Source organism: Oryctolagus cuniculus, chromosome 1 (genome assembly GCF_051225735.1).
Source record: "Oryctolagus cuniculus isolate XC-2025 breed Fujian yellow rabbit chromosome 1, ASM5122573v1, whole genome shotgun sequence".
Taxonomy (NCBI): domain Eukaryota; kingdom Metazoa; phylum Chordata; class Mammalia; order Lagomorpha; family Leporidae; genus Oryctolagus; species Oryctolagus cuniculus.
Window position 1 is genome coordinate 235822590 of NC_142867.1, and position 27585 is coordinate 235850174.

The following is a 27585-nucleotide window of genomic DNA, read 5'->3' on the forward strand; positions in this document are numbered from 1 at the left end:
CCGAGCCATCCTGCAGAGCCGAGAGAGGACACTGGGGGTGTTTGTGCTGGTCCTCGGCTGGGAGCTCCCTCCCGGGGAAACAGTTAGTCACCCTGGTGCTGGCTGGATGCGGAAGCCAGAAACATGGGGAGAGTGTGGGGACAGTGCCAGGGGGCGTGGGGCCCTGGCGGCGGGCCGGAGGGGAGGAGGGTGGAGAGGCAGGGCTCCCGGAATGAGTGCGAGCCCAGCGTGCGTCCGTGAGTGGGAACACGGGCGTGCGTGCGTGCGTGCGTGCGTGCAGGCGTGTGCTGGTTGGAAGGGCTCCCGTGTCTGCACTTCCGCCTGCAGACCCCAGGGGGCAGTGTGGGCCTGGGTTGGGGGAATGGGAGGGCTACGGTCTGGCTCCAGCCCCGCAGCCCCCACTGTTTGTGTGTGTGTGTGGGGGGTCAGCTCCTCCGGGTTCCGCAAGCGCAGAGCCTGCAGGGTGGAGAGAGGTGCTGGGTTCCCTCGGGCGGGTCACTCTCCTGCCGGCCGGTGGTCAGGCAGGGGGCAGGCCTGCCCCTACTCTGCGGCTCCTTTGCTCTCTGGAGTTTGCAGAGGCCTGCCCCTCCCCCACCCCGCATCTGGCGCGCTGCCGCTGGTTTCTCCCGGAGGGTGGGCTCTGGGCGGCCTCTCCCAGAGGGGCGCAAGCGCTGGGCCCCCGGCCCTGCCCCTGCTCTGACTTAGCAGGAACAGCGGCCCGCCAGGGGCTGCCCAGCTGGCCCCGGCCCAGCCAGGCGGCCGAGCTCTGCCAAGCTGGTGCTGGGCATCGCAGAGAGAGCCCCGGGCCCCCCCCCGCGGGCTCTGGCCACCGCGGCCGTCTGGTCGGCGGGCCACGGGGCGTCTGCCCCCTCTCTGGAGCGCGCTCACTCGCGTCTCCGGCAGTCCCTCCACCTGCTTGGCCTTCCGCTTCTCAGCACAACCTGTCCCAGGCAGGCTGGCGAACCTCAGTTTCCCCCCTGTGAAATGGAGCTGCCATCAGCAGGGGCGCCGGGGCCTGGGCCTGGCTCCGGAGGCAGAAGCTGGACGGGCGGGGCGGGGCTTGCCTTGGTCAGCCTGCCTTGTGACCCCAGGCTGGCCGCGGCTGCTGTGTGGGGACACCCAGCATGTGGTCCCCAGCTCTGGCCCAGGGCGGGCGGCCTCCCTGCTCGAGGCTCCCCGGGCCGCCGGCCGCCAGCGGCAGCCAGCAGGCAGCTGGGCCGGCCTGGCCGGGCTCCAGAGGCGCAGAGCGGGTTAAAGTGTGCGCCAGGCCGGCCGGCGGCGGGCGGGGGCGAGGCCTGGTGGGAAGCGTGCGTTCCTCCCCGTCTGCCTGACAGCTATAAAGGCCGCCGCGGGCCGCCGAGCCGCCACTGGGCTGCAGCCCCTCCCGGGAACCCGGCTCTTGGATGCTCTTTGAAGTGGGAGAGGGAGGCGGCCAGGGGAGGAGGGGACGGGAGAGAGGCGGAGCTGGCGGCTGCATCGGCGCCTCCCCCACAGCGCACCTGGCGCCCGCCCGAGGCAGCCCTCGCCCCTTGCTCTGGGAGGACCAACCTGCTGAGCCGGGCCAGGTAGGCCACCTCGCCCCTGTCCCCCCACCTCACTGCAGCCGCCCTCCTGGGGGGTGAGACGCAACCCCACCCCACCCCCACTCCCCGCCTGCCTGCTGCCCGCCAGTGGGCCAGGGCAGGTCACCCCCAGCTCCCGGGGAGCCCTTGTGTAACGGGGGGGGGCGGCTCGTGGGGAGGGGTCCGGCCGTGAGCTCAGTGCAGGGTGGCCCCTCCGCTCCAGCCTGGGCCCCTGAAGCTCTCCCCTGGAAACCTGGCCCGCTGGCCGGTGGCTGTTTTTGGACCCCAGGAGGGATGGATCCCGCGTGAGCCAGGCCTGGCCGGCAGCCAGCAGTGTCTGGGAGCCTTAATGAAAACCAAGTGTGAGGCCCTCGGCACCTGTCTCCAGCCCGCAGGCAGGGGCTGGGGGCACCGGGGGCCAATGGGACTGTGGCAGGGGCTCTGTGCCACAGACCGGGGTGTAGGGGAGGGCCTGTGGGGGAGGGGCGGCCAGCTGGGCTGGGGGCAGCCGGCCAGTGGGTGCGTGGTCTGGAGGACTCCTGCTCCCCACTCCACGGAGGCCTCGTCCGTGCTGGAGTAGGGGCAGCCTGGCTCCGCTGCAGGTGCTCGGCCTGCCGGGAGGCGCCAGCTGGCCAGAGGCTGCTGGGGTGAGTGGGGGTGACCCCCAAACCCGCTGTGCCCTGCCATCAGCCGGATGAGGGGACAAGCCCTCGAGTTTGCTCTGGGTCCTCAGGGGCTACTCGGTGCTGTGCTGTGTGGCTTTGGACAAGTTGGCATCCCTCTCTGGGCCCTGGTACTGCTGGTGGTTTCTGGAACATGTTCTTTAACTTTCTGGCTAGGGACGCTCAGGCCTGGAGACAAACCCTGCACAGGGGCCACCAGAGGTCCCTTCAAGGCCGAGGGCCTGGAGGCGGGAGGCTTCCTCCTCGCCAACCCAGTCTGGTCCTGGGGCCAGGGTGCTGTCTTGCTGGGAGGAACCGTGTGGCCCTGACATGCTGGCATGAGCTGGGCCTCCCCTGCCCCCTCCCCAATTCCATCTTCTCTTAGGCTCTGCCGTCCCCGGCACCAGCTCTCGCTGGGTGCTGTGCATATGGGTGCTCAACTGAGACATGGCTTCTCCAGGGCCTGGGCCTCGGGGGGGTCCAGGAGTGGGGGAGCAGACTGAAGTGGGGAGGGGAAGGGCCTGGCAAAGCCACGCCCCCCCATTCTCCCGTGTCCAGTGAGCCCAGTGTGCCCCGCCGGGGGGAGACGGAGCCCAGGCCTGGGCCCCAGCCCCCAGCCGCCAGCCGCCAGCCGCTCCTGGTCTCCTCCCAGCCCACTCCTGGGAGCCCAGGCGATCAGAAAGTGTGGCGCCCTCCCCTGCACGCCGAGAGAGCGCGGTGGCACGCCCCTGGCACACGCTGGGGCCGTCACGTCCCGGCACTCACCCCCCATCTCCGCCCCCAGTGGCCGGGGCAGCTGGTGGACGCTGAGGGCTCTGTCTGAAGCTCCCCAGGTCAGCTGGAAGAGGAGCTGGGCCTCGCTCGCTAGGATGGACGGACGGCAGCCCTCGCGCTGGGCCTGGTCCCTGCTGGCTGTGGCGGTTGTGGCTGGGGGTGCGGCGTCCATGGAGGCCACGGTGAGTGGGGCGGCACGTCCGGGGACCCTGTGCTCAGCAGGTGCCGTGGGCGCTCCACGCAGGCGGGGCCCGGCTGCTTCGCAGGAAGGAGGGCTCATGACCCCCCATACCCTGACCCCAAGATCAGGGAGCGCCTGCAGGCCGCAGCTCCCCAGGAGACCCCTCCCAGGCCAGCAGGGGGCGTGAGCCCAGGCTGCCCAGCGACCCAGCCTACGGGCACAGCGGTGCCCTCAGCTGGGGTGGGGCAGGCCCTGCAGCCGGGCCCTCCTGCTAACCCTCTGGGGGCCTCCCGCCCAGGACAACAGCCCCACATCCAACAGTCTGGAGGGCGGCGCCGACGCCACTGCCTCCTGGTGGGGGGAGTGGACCAAGTGGACCGCCTGCTCCCGCAGCTGTGGAGGCGGAGTGATGTCCCAGGAGCGACACTGCCTGCAGCAGAGGTGCGAGCGCCCCAGGGGCGGGCGGTGGGCGTGGCAGCCGGGGGCAGGGCAGCCAGGCTCCTGCAGGTGGCCGTGGCCCTGGGGTGGGCGGCGGCTTGCTTTCCCCACTGGCCTTCAGCAGGGAGGTGGCTCCTTGGTGGGTGCCCAGGTGGACACCCGCTTCTAGGGCTCCATCGCTGGAGGGTGAGGTCCACCCTGGCCTGGTCTGGGGGAGCCCAGGGAGGACACAGGTGCACGAGGCAGCAGCCTCCACGGCGGAGCGGACCTGGTGTCCAAGCTGTGCAGACCCCGGGCAGGCCGTCAGCCTCTCTGTGCACCAGGCGCCCCCTCTGCGCTGGGCGGCAAGCTGGAGCCCCTCACCTTGCTGAGGGCACAGGAGGCTCCGCGTGTGTGCCCTTGGCTCCGGGCTGAGGCCATGCCATGCTCGTCACTGTCCCTGCCGTGCACTGAGCCCCTGGAGTCTGGGGGGGGTGGCTTCTGGAACCCAGGGGCTGCGGGGTTGCTCAGTGCCCCTGCAACTCCCCACAGGCGGAAGTCCGTCATGGGAGCGGGGAACAGGACCTGCACGGGCACATCCAAGCGGTACCAACTCTGCCAAGTGCAGGTGAGGCCAAATCCAGGCTGCAGCCGTGCCCTGCTGCCTCCTCCCCGAGCTGCAGCAGGTCCCGGGGGCTTCGTCCTGGGTCTGCTCGGACCACCGGAGCCCGGCTGCAGCTGGGCCTCCTTCGGGTCACAGACTGCAGTGTCATGCCCCATGCGTCTCCACGTGCAGGCTCAGGGGTGGGTCCGGGGCCCCTGGGACATCTGCACTCCTGGTGCTGGTGCTCGCTGGGGGACTACAGGGGGCTCCCAGCTCCACTGCCCCTCCCACCTGCTCTCAGTGCTGGGGGCAGAGCAGGGAGAAAGGTCAGTCTGAGCCAGTACGGCCCAGGGACCCCCGAGGCACGGGGCTGAGCCGAGCGGGGACCCGGACAGTAAAGCAGTCTCACCAGGAGCGACTGTGGCCCCAAGGCTGCGTGAGCCGGGAGTTACGGGCTGCATGGGGGTGAGCGGCCGCAGCTGCCTTCCCGGGATGCTACAGTCGGGGGCTGACCCCTGGCCCTGAGTGGCCGGCCCGGGGCCTCCTGTGCCTCTCCTGTGCGGCCCACGTGTGCTGGCCTGGACAGGGTCTGCCCTGGATGGAGGGCGAGCAGGTGTCGGCACCAGCAGAGCCACCTGGGGCTCCCCTCTGCTTTACGGCTGGGGACAGGGCCAGGTGGCAGGGACAGGGCCAGGTGGCAGGGACAGGGCCGGGTGGCAGGGACAGGGCCGGGTGGCGGGGACAGGGCCGGGAGGCAGGGACAGGGCCGGGTGGCGGGGACAGGACCGGGTGGCGGGGACAGGGCTGGGTGGCGGGGACAGGGCCGGGTGGCAGGAAGCTAAGGGTCAGGCCTGGAGCCCTGGGGGCCCCCACCTCAGGCCTCGGCCCCTGTGCAGGCACCCTGGCTACAGCCACTTCCTGTCTCGGCCTTGGCCGAGTTCCTCCTGAAGCCACCTCCCCCTGTGTCCCCACCGCCCAGGAGTGTCCGCCGGACGGGAGGAGCTTCCGGGAGGAGCAGTGCGTCTCCTTCAACTCGCATGTGTACAACGGGCGGACGTACCAGTGGAAGCCTCTGTACCCCGGTACCTGCGGCCCTGGGGTCCCCCCACCCGTGCAGGGAGCGAGTGTGGGAGGTGGCCCCCCTTCCAGCGCGCAGTGGGAGGGCAGGTGGGGAGCCCGAGGCCCCTGGCCAGGGGTTCTGTGGAAGGCCACAGGGTCCGCTGCAGAAGCAGGATGGGCCCCAGGGCTCCAGAGCCTGGGCCTCCCCCGGTACAGAGCACGGGGCCGCTTCCTGTGGGCCTGGCCTCGGCCGTCAGTGGGACTGTCCCGTCTACGGCTCCCAGGGCGGACGGGAACCGAGTGAGGTGGCCAGGGTGGGCTGTGCCTTCCTCCTTCTCCCCGCTTTTGGGGTGAAGAAAAGGAGTTCAGCATCACTGAGCCGGCCTCTCCTGCCCACCGGGCGAGGGCAGCGACTGGGGTGCGGGGCCACGGGCTTGGCTCTGCTCTCCTGCGGATTGTGAGGTGCTGCAGGGGTCCCAGGCACCTCCCCTCCCCACTCGCAAGGAGACAGAGGTTGGAACTCAGGGAGCCTGGGCAGGTCCCCTCGGCCGTCCAGCCTCGGTTTCCCCGTCCGTACACAGTGGAGAGGGGAAGCCCCTTGCAGCCGGCGCCCGCGCCTGCTGAGACCCCCACCCCCCGCCCGTCTCGCCCCCCAGACGACTACGTGCACATCTCCAGCAAGCCCTGTGACCTGCACTGCACCACCGTGGACGGCCAGCGGCAGCTCATGGTGCCCGCCCGCGACGGCACGTCCTGCAAGCTCACTGACCTGCGAGGAGTTTGCGTGTCTGGAAAATGTGAGGTTGTTAAACGTTGTAGCAAAAGTACGGCTGGCCGTGCCGCCCGTGTGCCGCCCGTGTGCCGCCCGCCCGCCCGCCTTCGGCTCTCCCGCCCGCCGGCCCACGCGCGTGCGTGTGCGGAGGGGCGGCCCCGGCTCCGGCCCGGCCGAGCGCCCTCCCAGCGGCCGTCTCCTCTTCCTGCAGCCCATCGGCTGTGACGGCGTGCTCTTCTCCACCCTCGCGCTGGACAAGTGCGGCGTGTGCCAGGGCAACGGCAGCAGCTGCACCCACGTGACCGGCAACTACCGCAAGGGCAACGCCCACCTGGGTAAGGACTCTGGGAGCCCAGCTGCCGGGTCAGCTTCCTCCCGCGGGGCTGCCCCCTCCTCGAGCTGCTCTTTGCTGGCCCCATGGAGTAGCACAGGGGTCTTGGCTTGGGATCAGACGTCTGAGAGTTATTTCATTGACTTGAAAGGCAGCGATACTGAGACAGACAGACAGACAGACAAAGCGACACCTCCCACCTGCTGGTGTATTCCCCACGTGGCTGCAACAGCCTGAACTGGGTTGGGGCTGAAGCCAGGAGCTGGGAACTCCGTCCAGGTCTCCCAAGTGGGTGGCAGGGGCCCAAGAACTTGAGCCACCACCCGCTGCCTCCCAGGGCGTGTGTTGGCAGGAAGTTGGGATGGGGAGCAGAGGCCAGATAGTAACCCAGGCACCCTGATTAGGGACGCGGCAGTCCCAAGTGGCGGCTTACCCACAAGGCCAGACGCCCACCTGGTGGTCACGTTTGACCCTGGAGGCAGCCGTGTTAATGCCACACCCCCAGGAAAAGCCGAGACGTGAGTCCTGGTAACACAGCTGAGTCAGGATTCGACTCTGAGCACGCCAGATTCTGCCCTCAGCTGTCGGACCCGCGTCTCAGAGGCCCAGCCAGGGCCCCTCCTTTCCCGGACGCACCGCTGCCTTTGCTGTGCCAGGGGCTCCTCTCCGGCCCGGCCTCCCGGGTGGCCAGTGGTCTGTGCCCATGGCAGGTGCCGCTGGCAGGGCATGGCAAGTGTGGAGTTAGTGTCGGTTCCAGGAGGTCCCAGCAGTGGCCACTGGGGAGGCTGGGGCTTGGATGTGGACCCAGGGCTGGGCGTGGTGGACCGAGCAGAGGGTGTGGCAGGGCAGCCAGACTGGGTATGAGGGCTGCAGGTCCAGTGTTCGGTCCAGGCACGGTGGGCAGAGGCTGTTCGGAGGCCTCACGTGGGGAGCAGGCTGGCCAGGTCTGCACGTCTGCAGGGTGCGCCAGGCACCGTGGGCAGCCGACAGGGTCTGTCCTCGAGGGGCTGTCCGCCTGGGGGTTTGGGGCTGGCGGGAGAACAGGCAGGTGCACAGCTGTGCGCCCTCCCAGCCCTGCCCCGGGGGCCCCACTGCCGATCAGAGCCCCTCTCCCTGTCCGGGGTAAGAGCCTGTTGCTGCAGCGTGGGGCCCTGTGCGTCCTGGACGAGGAAGGGAGATGGACGGGTGTGCGGCGGCTCCGCCCCAGGACTCCATTCCCCGCAGAGGCACAGGAACTGGGGCACCTGCACCCCACAGACCTTGGAGCCCTGAGAGCCTGTTCCTCTCCCGGGAAGGGTCCAGCCCCCCCGGGCTCCTCCTGCCTCCCTCTGCCAGCCCTGCCAGCCGCACGGCTCAACAGGTTGGGTGTCAAAGGATGAGGGTGCCAGCGCTCTTGACGCCTGCTGGGGCACAGGGCGCCTCCGCCTTGAGCAGGTGGCCGTGCACCGAGGGCAGGTGCCGACCCTAGGCCTGGGGGCCCTGGCGCTTGGTGCCTGTGGTCCATGGAGTCACTTGGGAGGGGCCGGACAGGCACCAACAACTGTAGGAAGGGGTGCAGCACAGGTGTTTGCACGGCCTGGGCGAGCCTGGTTCACCTTCGTGGAGGCTGCGCCAGCCCACAGGCAGCCCCTCCCCCACACGGAGCCCGGGAGGTGGTGCCCGCCCCCCCCCCCCAGCCGGGCTTCCTCCTCCCTGGGGGATGCCACCGCCACAGAGGGCACCCAGAGGCGGCCCCCACCGCTCACCGTCTGCGTGCGTCCTGCAGGTTACTCCCTGGTGACCCACATCCCGGCTGGCGCCCGAGACATCCAGATAGTAGAAAGGAAGAAGTCGGCCGATGTGCTGGGTGCGTAGGCGGGGCTGGGGGGGGCGGTGGGCCCTGGGCCCCTTCCTTTGGGAGGGGGGTGGGCCCCAGAAGCCAGAGCTCAAGTCAGCTACTGGGGGTGGGTGTCCCAAGGAAGCTGAGTTCACCAGCACCACCCCAAGCTCTGGGCGGGGGCGTGGTGGTGACGCCAGGTAGTGAGCTGCCCGTCCTGAGCCGGCCGGCACAGACAGGAGGTCTCAGAGCGGCCGCACGGGAGCCGGGACTGGGGGCGGCACGGGAAAGGGGGGCGCTCTGCGGAATTCTGCCCTCTGGCGGCAGCCAGCCTGGGCCTCTCCGGCGGCCGCGCAGGCTGCAGGCTCTGGGGCTGGTCCCGGCTGAGCGTGGGGAGCGGGCCTCCGGCCAGGCCCGCTGTTCTGTCGCTCGCTCGGTCGCTGGGGCAGTGGCGAGGCCAGGAAACAGCGTGTTCTCGGAGCTGACGCGTGGAAATACCTCCGGCGGCCTGCGAGCTGGGAGAGCCGCGGGAGGAAGGGGCCCCGAGCTGAACCCTGGCCGCATACCTGGGGGCCGGGCGAGCCCCCCCCACAGGCCGCTCGCTGGGGCGTCTTCCAGGCAGACGCGTCCTGCTTGTTTCGTCTGTCGGATAATAAATTAATTGCGCCGGCGCCTCTGTTGGTGTTGCATCAGGGACCTTGGACGCGGCAGTCCTCTTGTCCACGCGCCAGTTCCTGGAACGGTCTTTGAGGACATCCTCTGGAAGACAGAGTGTCCCCGGCAGCCGGCTCTATCTCCTCCCTCCCTCCCGTCCCCAGCCCGGGAGGCTCTGAGGCCCCAGGGCGGGGACGGGGCTGCTGGGGGCCTGGGCTGCTGCTTGTGGTCCCTTCTGTCCTGAGCTGGGCCCGGGGGTGTCCACTGACAGTCGAGAGGGGGGCCGAGAACGCGGGCAGCCCAGCCCTAGGCTGATGGGGTGAACGGAGACATATTTGTGTCATCGTCCCTGTAGCGGGGTCAGAGCTGGCCGGCTCCAGGCGGCTCCCAGGACAATGCCCCCGGACCGGCCAGGCTGGGGCTGCAGTGTCAGCCCATGTGGGCGCCGGAAGACGGGCAGGCTGGAGGCAGCAGCCGCTCAGCGTCCACCGTGAGTCTGGCAGCACGAGGCTGGAGCACCAGCCCACACCTGCTGGCCACGGCGCCCCTTCCACAGGCCGCCCGCTGCCCTGGGCACTCCCTCTGCGCCCCTCCTTCAGGGCAGCCGGCTGCTGGCTGTTTATTTGACGCTGACAGGGAGGCGAGCTCGAATGTGCCGGCCCTGGCAGGGTGTCTGACTCCCATGAGACGGAGCTTCCTGTCTGTGGGGTCTCTGCGGGAGGCCCGGCAGTGGGGGTGGGGTAGGGGCGGAGCTGGCCGGAGCTGGCCGGAGCCTCCGGGCCTGGGGCGCTGGCCCACGTGACCGGGTGGCCGTGTCCCTTCCAGCCCTGGCGGATGAAGCCGGCTCCTACTTCTTCAACGGCAACTACAAGGTGGACAGCCCCAAGAACTTCAACATCGCCGGCACCGTGGTCAAGTACCGGCGGCCCATGGACGTGTACGAGACGGGCATCGAGTACATCGTGGCGCAGGGGCCCACCAACCAGGGGCTGAACGTCATGGTGCGTGGCCGTGGGCTCGGGCGCAGGCGCGTGCAGGGGCAGCCCCCCCGCGTGCTCGGGCCTTGTCATTCGCTGCTGCCTTCCCTCAGCCACTGGCTCACTCAGTCTCGCTGGCGCGTAGATTTGCGAGTCCCCTACCCCTCCACTTGCTGTCACCGCTCCACCCCGCTGCACCCGCGGTGGCAGCAAAGGAGGTACTGTCCTCGGGGACCCCTCGAGTGGCTGGACCCACCCCCCGTCCACACGTGGGGGCCCAGGTTGGTTGCACGTTGCTCCCTGCCTCTCGGGGACACAGATGTCTGTGCTGGGGCGGCAGTGCTGTGGCCCCGGCCCTCTCCCGGCCCTGCTTTCCTACGACGCTCGGTCTTCCGGACACTTCTGGAAGCTTCTGGGATGTGGCTCCGGGACGAGTGTGGGTGAGTTTTGCCCAGCCTACCAAGAGCTTTTTTCCCCTGGAAAGGGAGCCCTGGCGGCTGGGTGCCCAGCGCCGAGACCGCGAGGTCACTCCTGGAAGCTCGTGGAACACAGAATTAAAAGAAGTCCACTTAGGGGCACAGAATCTGAAAGAATCTGCGTTTTCCACGGACTTTCTGGGGTGTCCTTGTACTGAGAGGTCTCGCCCACGGGGATCAGACGGCGTTGAGACGGTGACCCTGTGTTCCGCAGCCTGGGGAGGCTGATGGACTGGGGGCGGGACGTAGCCCCCCTGCCTGGGCTGTTTCGTTCCTGGCGCCACATTGAGGGTGCAGCAGCTGGGCCCGGAAGGGGATGTCCTGTGCTGCTGTGGGAGTGGGCCAGCGGCCCCCATCTGCCCCGGCTCTGTTGAACAGCTTCCCTGGGCGGCCCCCAGCCCCGCAGGCACTGGTGTCTGTGCCCAGCTGGCCTGCCTGGGGCCTCCCTCCAGGGGGACTGGCCCTGGTGTCCCCTCTGATGGCAGGAGCCAGGCTGCAGGTCAGGGTACGGGAGGTTTGCATGCAGGAGGGACTGAGGAAGGGGGTCGGGGCCCCGCGGGAGGGAGCCAGGGGCCCAGGGCTGCCGGCAGGGCCCAGGCCGGCCTGCGGGTCAGGGTCGCCTCATATCGGGGCAGGGGACTTCCCACGTAGCTGAGTGCACTTGTGCTGTGGGGACATGGCCATGTGAGGGACAGCTCCCTCTGGCTGACGGGGTGTCCGTGGTGGGGCCCAGCCTTGCCGTGTCCCTGGGGCACAGCTCAGTGTCTGCTGCTGCCCATGTCTGCACCATGCACAGGGAGATTGCCTGGGCCGGCAGCACTACCTAGACCCCCTGGCACCCACCGGGGAGAGGGTCCATGCTCTGAGGGGCCGCTGGTCTGGGGATGCAGCTGGCCCACAAAGCGTCCATCTCTTCCGTGCCTCTGCACGCTCCGGCCCCTGGCTGGCACCCCTTGGTGGCTCACTTGGGGAGAGGCCTCTCAATCCAGGGCTACTGTCCTTGTCCGGCTACCATCACAGTGGGGCTGCAGGTGCCAAGAGCTGTCCCCTGGACCAGCAGGGCACCAGTACGCTTCAGACAGTGTCCATCCCTGTCTTGGCCTCCGGGGCCTGCTCCGATGGCCGGGTGCCCAGGCGGCCCGAGGCAGCCCGAGCCTGCTGTCTCCCGGTGGAAGCGCCCGCCTCCTGGCATGCAGGGCCCGGTCCTCGCACGGGACTTTGTCTGAGCCGCACTGTGGCTCCGCCTTCCCTGGCTTGCCCAGGCAGTGCTCACCGCCGGTCCCGCGGTCCAGTGCACTGCTGCGCGGCTCCCTACCTCTCGGATCTGAGCCCCCTGGGCACCGCAGGCCCTGTGGGCGGCAAAGGAAGCCTCGCATTTGGGATAAGCTTAGCTACTTGCCCCGGGACACAGGGGTCAAGTGCAACCACTTGAGGGGTCTCGGGCGGGCGGCGTGGTGCTGGGTCACGCAGCTGGGCCGTGCTTAGGGGACGAAGCTGCAGTGGCCCCGGTGAGCGACGAGTGTGCGAGGGCCGTGCCACCACGGTGATGCCACTCGTGCACCTGCTGCAGGGGTTCCAGCGCCGGCCCACGTTAGCGGCACAGCCACGCTGGCCACGGCGGGGAGCCTCCCCCGTGGCGGCTGCTCGATGGGCACCGCTAACAAGCGAGATGACATTGCATTTTGTCCTTCTCCCCAGACCTGGCCACCTGTGTCTCCCCGAGGCCTCCCCCCCTTCCGCCCTCCTTCCTCCCCCCTCCCCTCCTCCCCCCTCCTCCCCCCTCCCCATCCTCTCCTCCTCCCCCTCCTTCCCCACCGCCATCTTTCCCTCCTCCCCCTCCTCCCCCCTCCTCCCCCTCCTCCCTCTCCTGCCCCTCCTCTCCCTCCCCTGTCCTCTCCTCTTCCCCCTGCCCCCCTCCTCCCCCTGCTCCCCTTCTTCCCCCTCCCCTCCTCCCCTCCTCCCCCCTCCCCTCCTCCCCCTCCTCCCTCTGCTCCCCCCTTCCCCCTCCTCCCTCTGCTCCCCCTCTTCCCCCTCCCCCCCCCCCTCCTCCCAGAGGAGGAGCGAAGGTCATTGACCTTGATCCCCAAGGGCCGGGCTGCCAGCTCCAGGCTGGCCTCTGTGCTGGGCATGTGGACTGGCGAGGTGAGGGGCTGGCCGGCTCTGGGTCTCTGGGACTCGTCGCCTGCTCTGTCCCCAGGCTGTAGGATGTGTGCGTTTCCCCATGGCCACCAAGCTGGCGCCTGGCTCGGTCTAAATTGCAGTGACCTGGGCGGGGCTGCGCCACCCTCTTCCCCCTCTTCCTTCTCTTCCTCCTCTTCCTCCTCTTCCTTCTCTTCCTCCTCTTCCTCCTCGGCTTCACCACCGCTTGGTCCCCGAGAGCTGCCCCATGGTGCGTTTCTCCTCTCTGGCTTCCCCGCCCCAGTGTGCACTGCCGGCACCCCTGCCTCCCAGGGGTCTCTGTGTTCGACCCCTCAGGGACCCCCAGTGTGTGGGCTGCTTCCCAGGAGCACCCGGACCCCCACCACGGCGGTGCTGGAAGGGAGACAGCCAGGCCGCCGTCGGGGGCTCCGCAGAGGCCTCTGTCTCACTGGGAGACTGTCCCAGCCCTTGGGGGTTGTCCCAGAGCGAGGCGGGCCTGGGTCTGCACAGCCCAGCAGCCTGGCCCGGGGGCCCTGCGGGGAGGCTGGGGCAGTGCCGGCCCCACGCAGCTGCTGGCGCTTTTGTCTTTATTTCTCAGGAAAGCACGGGGGGCGCCTCACCTCCGTGCCCAGGGTGGGCCACTCCAGCCGCCCCTCTTGCTCTGTGCCCCTGCTTCCTAGCCTGGGGTCCGGGCTGCCCCTGGCATGGGGCACGTGCCGTCCTCGGGGGAGGCTAGCCGGGAGCTGGGGGCCCAGGTGGGAGGGGAGAGGAGTGAGGAAGGGCCCGGCGCGGCTTCTCTCCCCAGGTGTGGAACCAGAACGGCAAGAGCCCCTCCATCACCTTCGAGTACACCCTGCTGCAGCCGCTCGACTACGGCTTCCCGGAGCCCGCCTCCCAGAGCGCCGAGAGCCGGGAGCTGGGCAGGGCCGGCCTGCTGGGCTTCGTGCGGCACAACGGCTCCCTCTACGGCCCGGCCTCCTCGGAGCGGCTGGGCCTGGACAACCGCCTGTTTGGGCCCCCGAGGCCCGAGTTGGAGCTGGGCCTGGGCAGGGGCCAGGAGACCAACGAGGTGTGCGAGCCAGCCGGCGGTGGTGGCGGCGGCGACGGCGGTGGCGGAGCCTGCGAGGGCCCTCCCAGGGCCAAGGGCTTCCGAGGTAACCCAGAGCGGGTGGGAGCAAGGCTTCGGCCCCTCCCAAGGGAGGTTGGTCAGAGGGGCCAGGCCTGGGGCTGGCTGGAGCGAGGGGCTTGGTGCAGGCTCAGGACACACCCAGCTCTCTCATGCGTGCTTGGCTGCACCCACAGATGGGGACCCCATGGACACGAGGCCGGCCGTCTCTGGCTATCCCCAGATGGGGAGACTAGGCTTAGAGAAGTGGGGTGCCTGCCTGTGTCTGGAGGGGATGGGGCGCCCAAGCTGCGGGGGCCCAGGCGTGCAGGGCCTGCCTCTCTGCTCACACGGCCCCCTGCAGCTCCGTCTGTGTTGATCCTTAGCCAAGGACATCCCCCAGGACCCTCATTCCCAGGCCCGGGGGGTCACATGCTGACGTCCCCGTGCCCACGGCCTGGCGGACCCCCTGCTAGCTCCTGCAGGGCACCATCCAGGCGGCGCCGACCCGGTTATTTGACTGGGCAGGAACCGCTTTCTGGGAGCCCAAGCCCAGCGCCTCCTTGCCTGGGTCGGGGAGCCCTTGACGTCGAGGCCCTGTCTCCCTCCACAGACCACAATGCCACGGGGATGGCGCTCGCGGGGGACAAGGGGGGCCAAGACGTGGACGCCCACTTCACGTCCGGGGAGTTCCTCTCGGCCAACGCCATCTCCGGACAGCTGCTGGGTGCCGGCTCCGACTCGAAGGAGTTCGGCCTCAACGAGACGGCGAACAGCATCTTCGCGCCGGGCGGCCCCGGGAGCCCCCTGCCCGACGGCCTGGACCTGGGCTACGAGGAGAACGAGGGGGCCGGCGCGGAGCTGCTCACCGGGTCCTACCTGGAGCTCAGCAGCGACAGGGTCACCAACACCTCCTCCGAAGCCCCCTTCCCCAACACCAGCGCCAGTCTCCCCACCTCGGCCGGGAACAGGACTCACAAGGCCAGGTAGGAGGCCTCGCCCCTGCCCTGTCCAGGGCCTGGGGCACCGGAGGGAAGTGGGGGACAGCCACGCCCTCCCACGTGCCATGGCTCTGGGAACAGGGCAGGGGCCTGGCCCTCGGTGTGTCCTCCTCAGCGTCAGGCCCAGGCCCAGGTCCCCGCCGAGTGCCAGGACATGGAGCTTACACGGGGGGGGGCAGGACAGACACGGTCCCGAGCTCTGTGACCCTGCACCTGTCACAGCTGCCCTGGCCCTGGGAGGGGCTCCCTAGGGACTCGCTTTGGAATGGGGGCGGCCTGGCCTCCAGCTGCACCACAGGCCTGAGGGAGGATCGAGTGGTTCCTCAAGGGGGGGCCGGAGCCCGGAGCGAGGGTCGGGAGCAAGGCAGGCAGTGCAGCTGGGAAGGGCGCAGTGAGGGTCCCCCGGAGGCCCCAGGGCCAATGGCACCTGGGCAACTGGGCAGCACAGCTGGGGTCGCCTGGGCAGTCACATCTGGACACACCTGGACAGGGACAGCTGGACACGCCCGGGCAGGCACAGCTGGGGTCACGTGGACAGGCACAGCTGGGGTCACGTGGACAGGCACAGCTGGGGTCACCTGGACAGGCACAGCTGGGGTCGCCTGGGCAGGCACAGCTGGACACGCCTGGACAGGAACAGCTGGACACCCCCGGGCAGGCACAGCTGGGGTCACCTGGGCAGGCACAGCTGGGGTCACCTGGGCAGGCACTGCTGGGGTCACCTGGACAGGCACAGCTGGGGTCGCCTGGGCAGGCACATCTGGACACGCCTGGACAGGCACAGCTGGACATGCCTGGGCAGGCACAGCTGGGGTCGCCTGGGCAGCACAGCTGGACATGCCTGGGCAGGCACAGCTGGGGTCACCTGGACAGGCACAGCTGGGGTCGCCTGAGCAGGCACAGCTGGACACGCCTGGGCAGTCACAGTGGGGGTTGCTTGGGCAGTGTGACTGGGTCAGGGGGGCCTGACCTTGGACCAGGGGCAGTGTGCAAGCAGGGTGGCCCCAGTCCTGCCTGTCACCCTACAGGGCGCTCCCTGGTGACAAAGCCGTGGGCAGCCAGAGTGGTAGCTGATGGAGCCGGGCTCGGCCGCCCCGGCGTGGGGGGGCCCTGGAGGCAGGGCCAGCCCCCTGCGGCCCTTTGACCTTGGGCGGTGCTCCGTCGGGGGTCCCTAGGACCGGGTTGGGGGCCAGGGGTTTGGGCCATTGGCCAGGGTCCAGAGCAGCAGAGTTGGGGACCCCGGGGGTGCTGCACCCCCCCCCCCCGGCCTCTACGAGGCCCAGCCCTTGTGGGGCCTGGGGCCAGGGCCGGGAGGACCCCACCCCACCCCGCAGCGCTGCGAGGGCTCGAGAGGGACCCTTCCTTGCCAGGACTCAGCTGCCCAGCGGGCACGTCCCCCGAGCCTGGCACCCCCAAACCCTCAGGCTGGCAGGGAGCAACAGGCTTTGCTTCGGCTCTGAGCGTGAGGGGCTTCGAGGGGAGAGAACAGGAGGCTCCAACACAGACCCCACTCGCAGGTGTGCTCCGGCCGGGACCTCAGGCCTGAGTCCCGTCCCCAGCCCCCAGCCTGGGTCCTCTTTGCCCCCAGAGCCGTCTGTGTGCACAGCACAGATCCAGGGCCGGATCCCCAGGGGCCGGGGGTTGGGCAGCTGGCAGACGGCAGCCCCTCTCGGCCACACCTGTCCTGGTGGCCCAGAGCCCAGCTCTTCAGTTCAGCATCAGGCAGGGGCATTGCTGTTGGCTGTGTGGCGTGGCAGGAAAGCAGGACGCATGGCAAGCCCTGGACCCACATCCGCCGGCCTCTGGGCTTTAGCTGCTCCTCTGTCCGTCAGGGAGTGCCAGACGGGGCCCCTGCAGGCTCAGGTGAGGGCGACTCCCGGGTGCAGGGCTCGTGTGCAGCGCAAGCCCAGGGATCCGCGGGCCCCGTCTCTGAGCCTCTCAGCTCCGCTGCCCGTCTCGGGGTCTTAGCATCTGTCCCTCAAATGTTGGTCAGTCTCAGAAAGGCCAGGCTTGGTGACGCACTGTCCCTGCCATCCTCCCAAAGATGGCCCAGGGAGATGAAGGGTCCAGGAGGCCATGGGGAGACCTCGGGGCCGAAACAGCTGCGCCCCGGCGAGCTGGCCGTGCACAGGAAGCCGCGAGCAGGTCGCATCAAAGGCGTTCCAGAAAGGAGAGGCTATGTCCATCGGAGAGCAGCCCCAGCAGTCAAGGGCGGGGCCTGTCCCCAGACACACACGGGGCAGGGTGGGCCCCTCAGAGCAGGGAAAGCAGCCCGGTCACCCGGGAGCCGCCCCAGCTGGGCTGGGAGAGTCTGCGTCTCCTGGCAGGGGGGCCTGTGAGTGACAGGCGATTTGGAGACCCCTGGCCCAGCGAGGTGTCCTCCCTCCAGATGGAGGTGGGGGCCGGAGAGGGTCGCCCATGTGCTGGGTGTTTGGCTTCTCAGGTTGTGTAAATCCTGGTGGTGGTGGTGGGGGGAGACTGTACCTGTGGCCTCCCCAGGGCCTCAGGAGGGCGGGGCGCCCTCCTGCCTGCTGGCTGGGAGCCGTGATTAGATAGTGGCAGCGGGTGGAGGGCAGGGAGGGGCTAGCTCTTTGTTTCAAGGGCAGCGTGGCGCAGGGGGGCGTAAGGCGGCGTGGCACAGGGGAGTTTTCTGAGCCCAGCTTCAGGGATTCAGCCTCGGGTCCTCTCCTGCTCTGAGGTCCCCGGGGCTTGGCCCCCTCCCATGTTGGAAGTTTCGCCTCTCTCTCTTTTTTTTAAGATTGCGTTTGTTTATTTATTTGAAACACAGAGTGACAGGGAGACAAAAGGGGGCGGGGGAGAGGTCTTCCATCTGCAGGTCCACTCCCCAAATGGCCGCAACAGCTGGGGCTGGGCCAGGCTGAAGCCAGGAGCCAGGAGCTCCATCCGGGTCTCCCACGCGGGTGCAGGGGCCCAGGCACTCGGGCATCTTCCGCTGCTGTCCCAGGCCACAGCAGAGCTGGACTGGATGTGGAGCAGCCGGGACACAAACCGCTGCCTGTGTGGGTTCCTGGCGCCACAGGCAGTGGCTTAACCTGCCGTCCACGTCTCCTCTCATTTTTAAGGAGGAGGCTGGGGCTTCCCTCCAAGCCGGACAGACTCCTGGTTGGAAGCCCGAGGCGAGGGCACGGCTGGGGGAAATAGATGACCACGTCCCAGCTTCGCCCCTCCCTCCCCCGTCCCCTCCCTCCTGGACTGTGTGGATTTGCCGCTGGTGCTCCTGTCGGGAGATTGTCTCCTGGGTCCCCGGAGCGTGGGAGCTGTCGACGCCACCACTCCTCCCACAGTGCAAGAACGCCCGAAGGCGTGGCCCTAGGAAGGGACCAGGAATGGCCCTGTGAAGGGGCCAGTGCCAGACCAGGCCCGAGTGACCTGCTGCAGGCCGCAGGACCCCAGGGGCTGCCCACTGCCATAGCGTCCCTGCTGCCCACGCTGAGTCCAGAGTGAGCCCGCACTGGGAGCTTGAGATCAGGCCCGGCACATGACCGGTTCAAAGCAGCCATGTGCCCTGATGGTAGCTGGCGGCAGCCCGCCGTACACCGGCCAAGACTTCCAGCCCAGGGTCCCCGCGACCCTGCGGAAGCCGGCTGCCACACCCATGCCTGGCGCTGAGCTCTTTAGTGTTGGTAGCTGCAGCCCGAGTGGCCAGTGTCCCCAACCACCCGGCGCCCCAGCCGGAGGGAAGCGGGAACAGAGCATTCGGGAACATTCTTGGCTCACAGGTGCCGCCTTCTCGGGTGGGAAGAAATCCAGGACTGACGTGAGAAGGTGGGAGCGGGATGCCTGCGTGTGGGGTGCAGTCATGGTTGAGCCCCACATTCTTCAGCTCCCCGTAGGGAGCCCCAGCACCTCCCAGGCCGCATCTCTGCTCCCTTGCTGTGTCGGGGAGCTCTGGCACCTGCTTGTGGGGTTCCGCCCGGGGCTGAGGGCAGGCGTCTGGTTAGGGGGAACGGTGGGCAGGGGGCTTCTCACCCCCTCTCTCCTCGACTTCCTTTCAGGACCAGGCCCAAGGCGCGTAAGCAAGGCGTGAGTCCGGCCGACATGTACCGGTGGAAGCTCTCGTCACATGAACCCTGCAGCGCCACCTGCACCACAGGTAGTGGTCCAGGTTGTAGCCAGGAAGCCCGCTCGGGGCCCACCTCCACGGGGGCCCCTCATGGGGCTGGGGGCACACCCACTGCCTGGTAGTCCCAAACTGCGTGTAGGGGGCAAGCTTGGGAGGCAGACCTTGGCATCTTCGTGTCACTGTGCACCGGGCCACCGTCGGGTCCAGCCACCCCAAAGGCTCCCCCAGCTGCGGCCACGCCCATCGGCTCCTGCTGGGGCAAGTGTCCTGGTGAGGAGCGAGAACTCACAGGTCGAGCAAATGCAGGGAGGGAGGAGTCGACCCTGAGACCCTCGGTTGGTCAAGTTCCAGGAGCTCAGGTGCAGGCGAGGACTTCTGGGGGGGCAGAGACCCCCCATGTGTGAGCAGGAAGACTGGGCTGGGATTGGGCCCGCACCTTGTTGGCCATGAGGCCAGACACCGCCAGAGAGACGCTGGTCGCCGCCTCCAGGGGCAGCGGCTGCACCGGCTGTGCTCAGGCTCAGGTGTGAGACCCAGAGCCAGGACAGAGGCCGCGTGCTGCAGGGACCCCCGGGGTCAGCTGTGCATTGAGTTCTGTGTGGGATTAGCCGACTCCCAGCTGCCCCCTTGGTCCCCAGCCGGCCAGGCCCGTGGACGCCCCTGCAGTCTGACTGCCGGCAGTCGGCATGTGGCCATTCCCCTGCACAAGATGGACCCTCGAGATGGGGGCGGGGAGGGTGGCCCCGCCTCTCAGGCTGAGCAAGGGGCTCTTGTCCCGGGACTCGTGCCCCACGCAGAGCTGATGGCACGGGAACGCCGAGGCTACCATGCACCCGGCACCGTGCCAGAGGGAAGCAGGCTTTGTGGGTTTAGCGAGCATGAGCCTGGCACCGCCCTCTGCCCACGCCTCCCAGACCAGACACGCGGCTGGCTGGACAGGTGTGTCCAGGGCGAGGCGGCCTTGGGGACCAGGGGCCTGATGGGCAGCCCTGGCTGCTGATGGCCCCAGGAGGACCCAGCAGGCTGTTGGAGTGGCTGGAACGGGGGTGAGGGGCAGGTGGAGTCTGACGCGCATGGCCCAGAGTGTGACCAGGATGAGTGGCTCTGGCGAGAGGTGGGGCCGTGCTTTCAAGGATGCTGTCCAAGAGGGGAACGAGCCCAGGCGGCAGGCTCACGCGGCCTCCGAGCAGCCTGGGCGAGGGTCAAGGCCTGTGGTTGGGATGGCAACCGTCCCCACTGCTGGGCCAGGCCTCACCACTGTGCCGGGGTCCCTGCACACCCTGGGGGCTCATAGTCACCTCTTAGGGCCACCCACTCCGGACTCCCCGTGTGCGCCGGGCTGCTGGGTCTGTGCAGTGGGGGTGGGGGTGGGGTGGGGGAGGCAAGTGTGTTCCCTTGGGAACCGCGTGTTTCTGCTTCTTTAAAGACGCGATGAGGGCAGCAGCCGTGACCGTGTCTGGTCCCAGCTGGGCTTCCAGGGGTGATCACCGAGGCCCCTTGGCCCCCTGGGGCACAGCAGTGGCGGAAGGAACTGGCAGGACCCCGACTTTCACATATTGGGGCTCCCCTGGGGAAGAGATGACAGCGAGGGGGAGGGAGGCCCTTGGAGATCCGGGGCCGGGCCTGGAATGGGCCGACGTACACCTGCTGCCCCAAGATGGGCGGCTGCGAACGGGTGTGAGTGAGACACTTGGTGGCCTTTTCCTCTCTGGGTCATCTCAGGGATGGTGAGGGATGAGTTGGGTTCCAGCTGCACGGGCTGGGGAGGGGGTGCGGAGGAGAGGTCAGGTGCGGGGTCGTGGGTGGGGAGAGGGCTCAGAGGCACCCAGCGGCCCTCCCTGGGCTCCTCCGGTGATGCCGTGAGCCCGGGGACGCCCGGGTCCCCAGACCGGGAATCCGGGCTCTGAGCCGTCCCTTGACTTGCCCACGGCCCTCTGGTTAACCGTGGGCTCACAGGCCCCTCCCTTGCCCTGGGCCTAGGGGTCATGTCGACGTACGCCATGTGTGTCCGCTATGACGGCGTCGAGGTGGACGACAGCTACTGTGACGCCCTGACCCGGCCGGAGCCCGTGCACGAGTTCTGCGCCGGGAGGGAGTGCCAGCCCAGGTACCTGCCCGGGAGGGACGCCAGCCCAGGTACCCGCCCGGGAGGGAGCGCCAGCCCAGGTACCCGCCCGGGAGGGACGCCAGCCCAGGTACCCGCCCGGGAGGGAGCGCCAGCCCAGGTACCTGCCCGGGTGGCCACGGGGTGGCCGGGATGGCGGGGCCTCTGCTGGACAGCAGCCAGACCTGACCCCCGGGCGGAACAGTGGGGGCCCTGAAGGAGGGCATGGGGGTCTGATAGAAGCATCCCACCCTTCCCGATGCCACGCCTGTCGCGGTGACCTCTGCTGGGTGCAGCCGGGTTTTATAAACCCACAGGGATTCTGAGGCCCTTCCGGAAGCTCATGGGAAAATGAGATTAAAAGTTTCTTCAGGTGCAAAAACACGGTGGAAGCCACGCCTAGGTTTTCACTGTGCACATTTTCCATGAACTTTTTGAAAGATCCTCGTGTCCCTGGGAGTGCAGGCCGCTGGCCGACCCACGTGGGCAGAGGCCGGTCGGTGTTCCAGTCCCGGGCCTCCTGTCCTGCCTCGCAGACACGGTCAGAGACGGAGCCCCGGGTGCATCGTGCCCTGGTGTGGACCAGCCCAGGAACTGGAGCGGGGCCCCAGAGCCGCTGGGGGAGCCTCCGAGACGGGGAGCACCCACCCAGCTCCCGGCAGCGGGGGGGCCCTTACTCCTTTCTGGGAGGGGCAGGGAAGACGAGGGCCCCTGGGCCCTGCTGGACCCTGCTGGACACGTGGCTTTCATTTCTCTGTGCCAGGGCTCGTGGAGAACGAGGCCCCGCCCAGGGTCTGGGGGAGCACAGCTGTGCACAAGGGGGCTCAGGGCTCCAGGACACTGGGCGTGGTCCTGAGAGGGGGTGGCAGGTGGGGGGCATGTCAGCAGGGCCCCAAGGTGCCAAGGTGAGAGCAGGAGGAGGCAGCCCAGGCCGTGGGGGGCACAGGCCCGGGAACCCCCATCCCCGGTTGTCATGGCGATGACCTCCAGTTCGGGCCCCAGCCCTCCCCGTCTGGCCCAACCCCTGGGAGCTGGGCCGCGTGTCTCGGGTGCAGGGTTGTCAGGGCTCCAGCCACAAGGCGCGGGGTCCCTGAAGGCCGCCCCGCCCCGAGGCAGGTGGGAGACCAGCAGCTGGAGTGAGTGCTCGCGCACGTGCGGCGAGGGCTACCAGTTCCGCATCGTGCGCTGCTGGAAGATGCTGTCCCCCGGCTTCGACAGCTCCGTGTACAGCGACCTGTGCGAGGCGGCAGAGGCCGTGCGGCCCGAGGAGCGCAAGGTGTGCCGCAACCCGGCCTGCGGGCCGCAGTGGGAGATGTCCGAGTGGTCGGAGGTGAGCGGCGGCTGTGGCGGGATCCGGCGGGACCGGGCGGGGCCAGGCAGGGCCTGAGTGAGGAGGTGGGGCCTGGGCGGGGCCTGAGTGAGGAGGCGGGGCGGGGGCAGGGGCCTGAGGGGGCGGGGCTGGGTGGAACCTGTGTGTGTGGGGGGCCTGGTTGAGAGGGTGGGGCTGGGTGGGGCCAGGTGGGGTGGGGCCAGTTGGAGCCTGGGTGGGGCCAGGCGGGCCTGAGTGGGGGCGGGTGGGTGGAACCTGGGTGGCTGGGGAGCCCGAGTGAGAGGGTGGGACCGGCTGGGTGGGGTTTGGCTCTTTGTGTTGCTGGGCAGAATAGGGCAGTGGGAGATGTCCCAGGGGTCCAAGGTGAGCTGGTGGGCCTCTGCAGGGCAGGGCTGGCCCTGGGCTGGCTGGGTCTTGGCAGGGCCACGGTGGGGACTGGCACACGCAGGGACTGGCGCCAGCCAGGGATCTCTGCCTCATACCCAGCCCCCACCCACCCCTCACAGTGCACGGCCAAGTGCGGGGAGCACAGCGTGGTGACCAGGCACATCCGCTGCTCTGAGGACGAGAGGCTGTGCGACCCCAACACCAGGCCGGTGGGCGAGAAGAACTGCACAGGCCCCCCCTGCGACCGCCAGTGGACTGCGTCCGACTGGGGGCCGGTGAGCGCGGCCGGCACGGGGCTGGCCTCTGCTGCCCCTGGCTTCTCCAGTGTCTGGAGCAAGGGTGTGAGGGAGGAGCCCCTGCGTGCCGGCCTCCATGTAGTTCCGAGGAATCAAAGCCCCCATCTGACCTGTCTGCCTCCCCCCATTTCCGTCTCTCTCCCCATCTCAGTCTGCCTCCCCCCATCTCCATCCGTCTCCCCCGTCTCTGTCCTTCTCTCCCCGTCTCTGCCCATCTCCCCGTCTCAGTCTGCCTCTCCCCTGTCTCTGTCCGTCTCCCCATCTCCGTCCACCTCCCCTGTCTCTGTCTCTCCCCGTCTCCCCCGTCTCTGCCCGTCTCCGCTGTCTCCCCCACCTCCCCCCGTCTCTGTCTGTCTCTCCCCATCTCCCCGTCTCCCCGTCTCTGTCCCTGCCCCTCTCATCTGCTCAGACGCCAGCCGGCTCCCTGCGCAGCCCCTCCCTCTCTGTAGGTGTGCGTTTCTCCCTGTGTGTTTCTCCTCAAGCAGGCATTATTTCTGTAATTAGAACGGAAAATGTTATTTAAAAAGTGGTTACTACGGCAACCGCTTCCCACGCTGCCCGGGGTGCTTTCCCCTCCCTGGGGGCTGGGCGCTTGCCGAGCGCCCCCCACCGGGCCCCTGCCGTCTCCCTTTTGCAGTGCAGCGGGAGCTGTGGGCAGGGCCGCACCATCAGGCACGTGTACTGCAAGACCAGCGACGGCCGCGTGGTCCCCGAGTCCCAGTGCCAGGTGGAGACCAAGCCTCTGGCCATCCACCCCTGTGGGGACAAGAACTGCCCGGCCCACTGGCTGGCCCAGGACTGGGAGCGGGTGAGTGTCCCGGAGATGGGGGCGCCTGGCCAGAGGGCGTCGGAGAACAGCCACTTTGAAGGCAGAGTTCGCGGAGATGGATTTGACACTCAGAGCCAAACCGGCCGGGGAACCCCTTGCGACCTCCCAGCTCCAAGTGGGCGCAGGCTCCGTGGTGCACACAGAACTGGCCACACCGGGCCCCCAGGCGCCCGAGCGATGGGGCACGGGGCGGGCGCTGTCCGGCTGTGACTGCCTGTGGCCCGCGGGCCCGGGCAGCCTGCTGTCCATGCTGTGATGGCCACGTCTTCCCTGCCAGCCTTGCCCCCCCCCCCCCCCCCCCCGCCACGCCAGACCAATTGCTTCCACTCTGCCTTCAAGCAGATCACTATTAACCAAATCATCTCGGGACAAAGTGTTGTCTGCTAAATCGATTGTGGCCACAGCACCCCCAGCCAAATGGTCATTAACCAATTTGTTTCAAAACAGATGGTTTCGGGTTCCGCTGCTTTTGATCAAACCCATTTGGGGACAAACGGCTGTGGAACAAAGAGTTCTCAGCCGATGCGCCATCGGTCCCGGCGTCCCCCCCCCCCGCCGCCCTGTAGCTACTGACCACTGTTGTCACAGGGTCCCTCTCCCCCCCCCCCCCGCCCCGGGCAGGGGCAGCCGTCCCAGCCCTCTCAGGCCCCGGCCTCTGATCCGGCCGTCTGTCCCCCGCCTCAGTGCAACACCACCTGTGGGCGAGGTGTGAAGAAGCGGCTGGTGCTATGCATGGAGCTGGCCAACGGGAAGCTGCAGACGCGCAGCGGGCCCGAGTGCGGGCTGGCCAAGAAGCCACCGGAGGAGAGCACCTGCTTCGAGAGGCCCTGCTTCAAGTGGTACACCAGCCCCTGGTCGGAGGTGAGCGGCCGGCCCTCGACCCACCCCAGCCTCTCCCAGGGAGCTGCTCCCCAGCGCCGCGTCAGGTGGCACGAGAGCCAGGCCTGCCGGAAGCCTGACGTGCCCTGCTGTCTCTGCGGCTCTCACGCTGGGCCTGTGGGCTTGCTCACGTCCAGCCTGGCTTGGCCTGCTTGATATTTTTTTTTATTTGAAAGGCAGAGTTACAGAGAGAGGAGGAGGGAAGAGAGACAGAAAGAGAGAGAGAGAGAGAGAGGTCTTCCATCTGCTGGTTCACTCCCCAAATGGCCACACGGCAGGGGCTGTGCCAGGCTGAAGCCAGGAGCGTCCTCTGGGTCTCCCGCGAGGGTGCAGGGGCCCGAGCAGTTGGTCCGTCTTCTGCTGGTTTCCCAGGCGCATTAGCAGGGAGCTGGATCTGAAGCTGAGCAGCTGGGACTCGAACTGGTGCCCATGTGGGATGCCAGTGCTGCAGGCGGAGGCTTAACCCGCTATGCCACAGCGCTGGCCCCTAGCACTGACCTTGAAGCTCTCAGGGGCAGCCTGGGGTGCTGACAGAGCCCACAGGGGCACCAGGGCCACGCGGGGCTGAGTCGGACCCAGCCCTCGTCCCGGGCGAGCCACGGCCAAGGCAGGGTCGTGGGATTCGGAGACACTGACCCCACAATGGCAGAGCCCGGGCCAGGAGCTGCGGGCCCCAGGGAGGGTGTGACCCCCCCCAGTCCTGGCCCCCAGACCTCCCAGCCCGAGGACGTCAGGTGAGACAGGACTGGGGTCTCGCCTCTCTGCAGATGGCAGCTGAGCCCTGACCGCGGGCCCAGCAGTGCCCGAAGGGGAGGGGCCCCCCTTTCTCAGAGAGGAGCCCCGAGGCCCCTCCCACGTCTGCCTGTCCCCCCCGAGTGAAAGGGCAGAGTAGGGGGTGAGGAGGAGCCTTCTGGACTGGCCCCTGGGGGAGGGGCGGAGGGAGGGCGGCCCCTGCCAGTGCCCGTGGACTCTGCCCGGCCCTCCCCAGCCGGCCATGCTGGCGCTCTCAGGAGGGGCCGGGGGGAGGCCCAGAGCGGCCTCTGCGGGCCCCTGGCCCAGGGCCGGAGCACGGGGGCTAAAGCGCCGTGTCACAGGGGTCTGGGTGCCCGGGAACCTTCACGGGGAGGCTCAGACCCCCGCCCGGGGCGCCCTACCCTTGGCTGTAGCGGCGACAGGCAAGTGCCAAGCCCTCCAGCTTCAGGGCCTGAGCTGCGGAGTCTGTGTTACAGGGGCCCAGTGGGCGCAGCAACCCCAGGCCAGGGTCCTGCCCTGGACCCACCTCGCCCCTCCCACACCACACCTGCTCGTTCCACGGCAGAAGGGAGGCTGGGGGCTGGGCTGGGGCTTGTGGAGAAGCCCATGGGAGCCGGGGCGTAGAGGGGGAGCAGGCAGGCAGACCGGGGGGACCGGCTGGAGAGGCCAAGGCCTGCCTCTGGGAACAGCCGGGCGGGCTGGGAGGGGAGGGGAGGGGAGGCCTGACCCCTGCCCCAGGCCCCCTTGGTGGGAGTGACCCCCGTCGGTTCTCCCCAAGTGTTTGCAAGAGCAGCGTTCCTAGCGTGTGAGCCGCTCGTGGGTTTTGCAGGGGGAGCACCCGGGGGGGGGGGTGCCGGCTTCAGAAGGTGCCTCGCAGACCCAGCGGGGACCAAGGAGGTCCTGAGGTGGCCACCCCTTGCGGCGCAGCTGGGGAAACTGCAGCAGCTCTGGGTGGCCAGCCCGCGCCCCCCCCCCCCCCCCCGGTCAGTGGCGAGCCCAGCCAGGTGGGCGGGGCCCGTGCGGGAAGCTGAGGGTCGCCTTCCTCCTGCCCTAACCCTAACCCCCTCAGTGCACCAAGACCTGCGGGGTGGGCATGAGGATGCGGGACGTGAAGTGCTACCAGGGCACCGACATCGTGCGTGGCTGTGACCCGCTGGTGAAGCCCGTGGGCAGGCAGGCCTGTGACCTGCAGCCCTGCCCCACGGAGCCCCCAGGTGAGCAGGGGCAGGCTGGGGGCTGGGCGGGCACTTGTGGAGGAGGTGCGGGAGCTGGGGCCTCGAGGCTGAGCAGGTGGGAGGGGGAGGGGAGGGCCCACTGGGGCCGGAGGCCGAGGGAGAAGAGGGTCAGCTGCAGGGGGGCAGGGAGTGTGGGGCCGAGGGACCAGGACGGGGGCCTGACTGGCCCACAGGGGTCCTGGCTTGGGCACCTGGAATACGCTGCAGGTGCCGGTGATGGGTTCTGCTCTGGGCACGGTGCGGGGGGCTGTGCACCTGTGGGCTCCCAGGATGCATTGCTACCACAACCCTGGCCCCCAGCCTCGCCCCTTCCGCCCCTCCTGCTGATGTCCACAGGGAGACGGCAGAGAACTGGAGCCCGACATCCACTGGGGTCCCCGTGATGGGCGCGTGGCCCTGCCCGAGGTGCTCTGTGCCAGAGCTGCCCCGTGGCAGGACACAAGGTGCTGGGGCAGCCAGCAGGGTTCTCACCCCTGGCTTCCTGTTGACCCCTGACCTCCGCCCCATGCCCCTTCCCCAGATGACAGCTGCCAGGACCAGCCAGGCACCAACTGCGCCCTGGCCATCAAGGTGAACCTGTGCAGCCACTGGTACTACAGCAAGGCGTGCTGCCGCTCCTGCAGGCTGCCCCGCCCCTAGGCCGCCGCCGCAGCCATGGAGACCCGAGTGCCCGCCCGGGCCCGCCCCGGGCACCCCACAGGCGCCTGAGCCGGGGGGCGGGGTGCAGCACCGGGCCACCCCCTCTGCTCTCCCAGGCCGGGGAGCCCCGAGCGCCTGTACAGAGTCGTAAGGATCCTGTGTTTGGGGCTGAGCCCCCACCCAAGGGGCCCCAGGACCCAGAGCCCAGCGGTGGAGGTGAGACGTGCCCAGGGTCCAGGCCGTCTCCAGTGTGGCCTCCTCCAGAGGACTGGCAGGTGACCCTGACCGGGCTCTGTGGGGGAGGCAGCAACGGCAGCCCCGCGCGCCACCGGGTCCCTGCCGGCATCTAGGTGCCCGTCAGCCGGAGGGCTGTCTCACGGCCCAGCCCGGCACCTGCTGCACTTTAAGCCCGGGGAGCCGTCTTTCGGTGTGCGTGGTTCTCAGCAGTGGGTTTGTCCCGTAACCGCGGTCAGTACTCATCCGTGTATGTCAATAAAACGGTCGTATTTATGGCGGCCT

The 27585-nt window shown here is 68.9% G+C and overlaps 1 protein-coding gene across 3 annotated transcripts; it reads left to right on the forward strand.

Annotated features, from left to right (window-relative positions):
* The first annotated feature begins 1103 nt into the window (after positions 1-1103).
* Positions 1104-27583, forward strand: ADAMTSL2 (ADAMTS like 2). 3 transcript variants are annotated; one of them, XR_016226551.1, is made up of 19 exons: positions 1104-1565; positions 3009-3180; positions 3478-3620; positions 4149-4224; positions 5180-5282; positions 5916-6061; positions 6243-6366; positions 8128-8208; positions 9658-9833; positions 13230-13578; positions 14143-14515; positions 18547-18644; positions 20595-20721; positions 21835-22048; positions 22555-22710; positions 23374-23539; positions 24245-24421; positions 26262-26406; positions 26948-27583. XR_016226551.1 is itself a non-coding variant. In XM_089322228.1 (19 exons), exons 2-19 carry the CDS (start codon positions 3094-3096, stop codon positions 27064-27066), a joined length of 2865 nt encoding a protein of 954 aa, XP_089178354.1. In that variant the 5' UTR covers positions 1113-1565; positions 3009-3093; the 3' UTR covers positions 27067-27583. The 3 variants fall into 3 exon arrangements, 2 of the variants coding, with proteins under 2 accessions (XP_089178354.1, XP_089178370.1); XM_089322228.1 differs by having other exon boundaries at positions 1113-1565; positions 23369-23539; XM_089322244.1 differs by having other exon boundaries at positions 1427-1565; positions 3050-3180; positions 23369-23539.
* The last annotated feature ends 2 nt before the right edge of the window (positions 27584-27585 follow it).

What these genes read in the sequence shown, in the direction of transcription:
- ADAMTSL2 (XM_089322228.1), top strand. Translation starts at nt 3,094, where the DNA reads ATGGACGGACGGCAGCCCTCGCGCTGGGCCTGGTCCCTGCTGGCTGTG. An exon ending in GTGGAAGCCTCTGTACCCCG is followed by an intron (nt 5,283 to 5,915) that starts GTACCTGCGGCC and finishes CTCGCCCCCCAG; the next exon opens with ACGACTACGTGCACATCTCC. An exon ending in AACAGGACTCACAAGGCCAG is followed by an intron (nt 14,516 to 18,546) that starts GTAGGAGGCCTC and finishes ACTTCCTTTCAG; the next exon opens with GACCAGGCCCAAGGCGCGTA.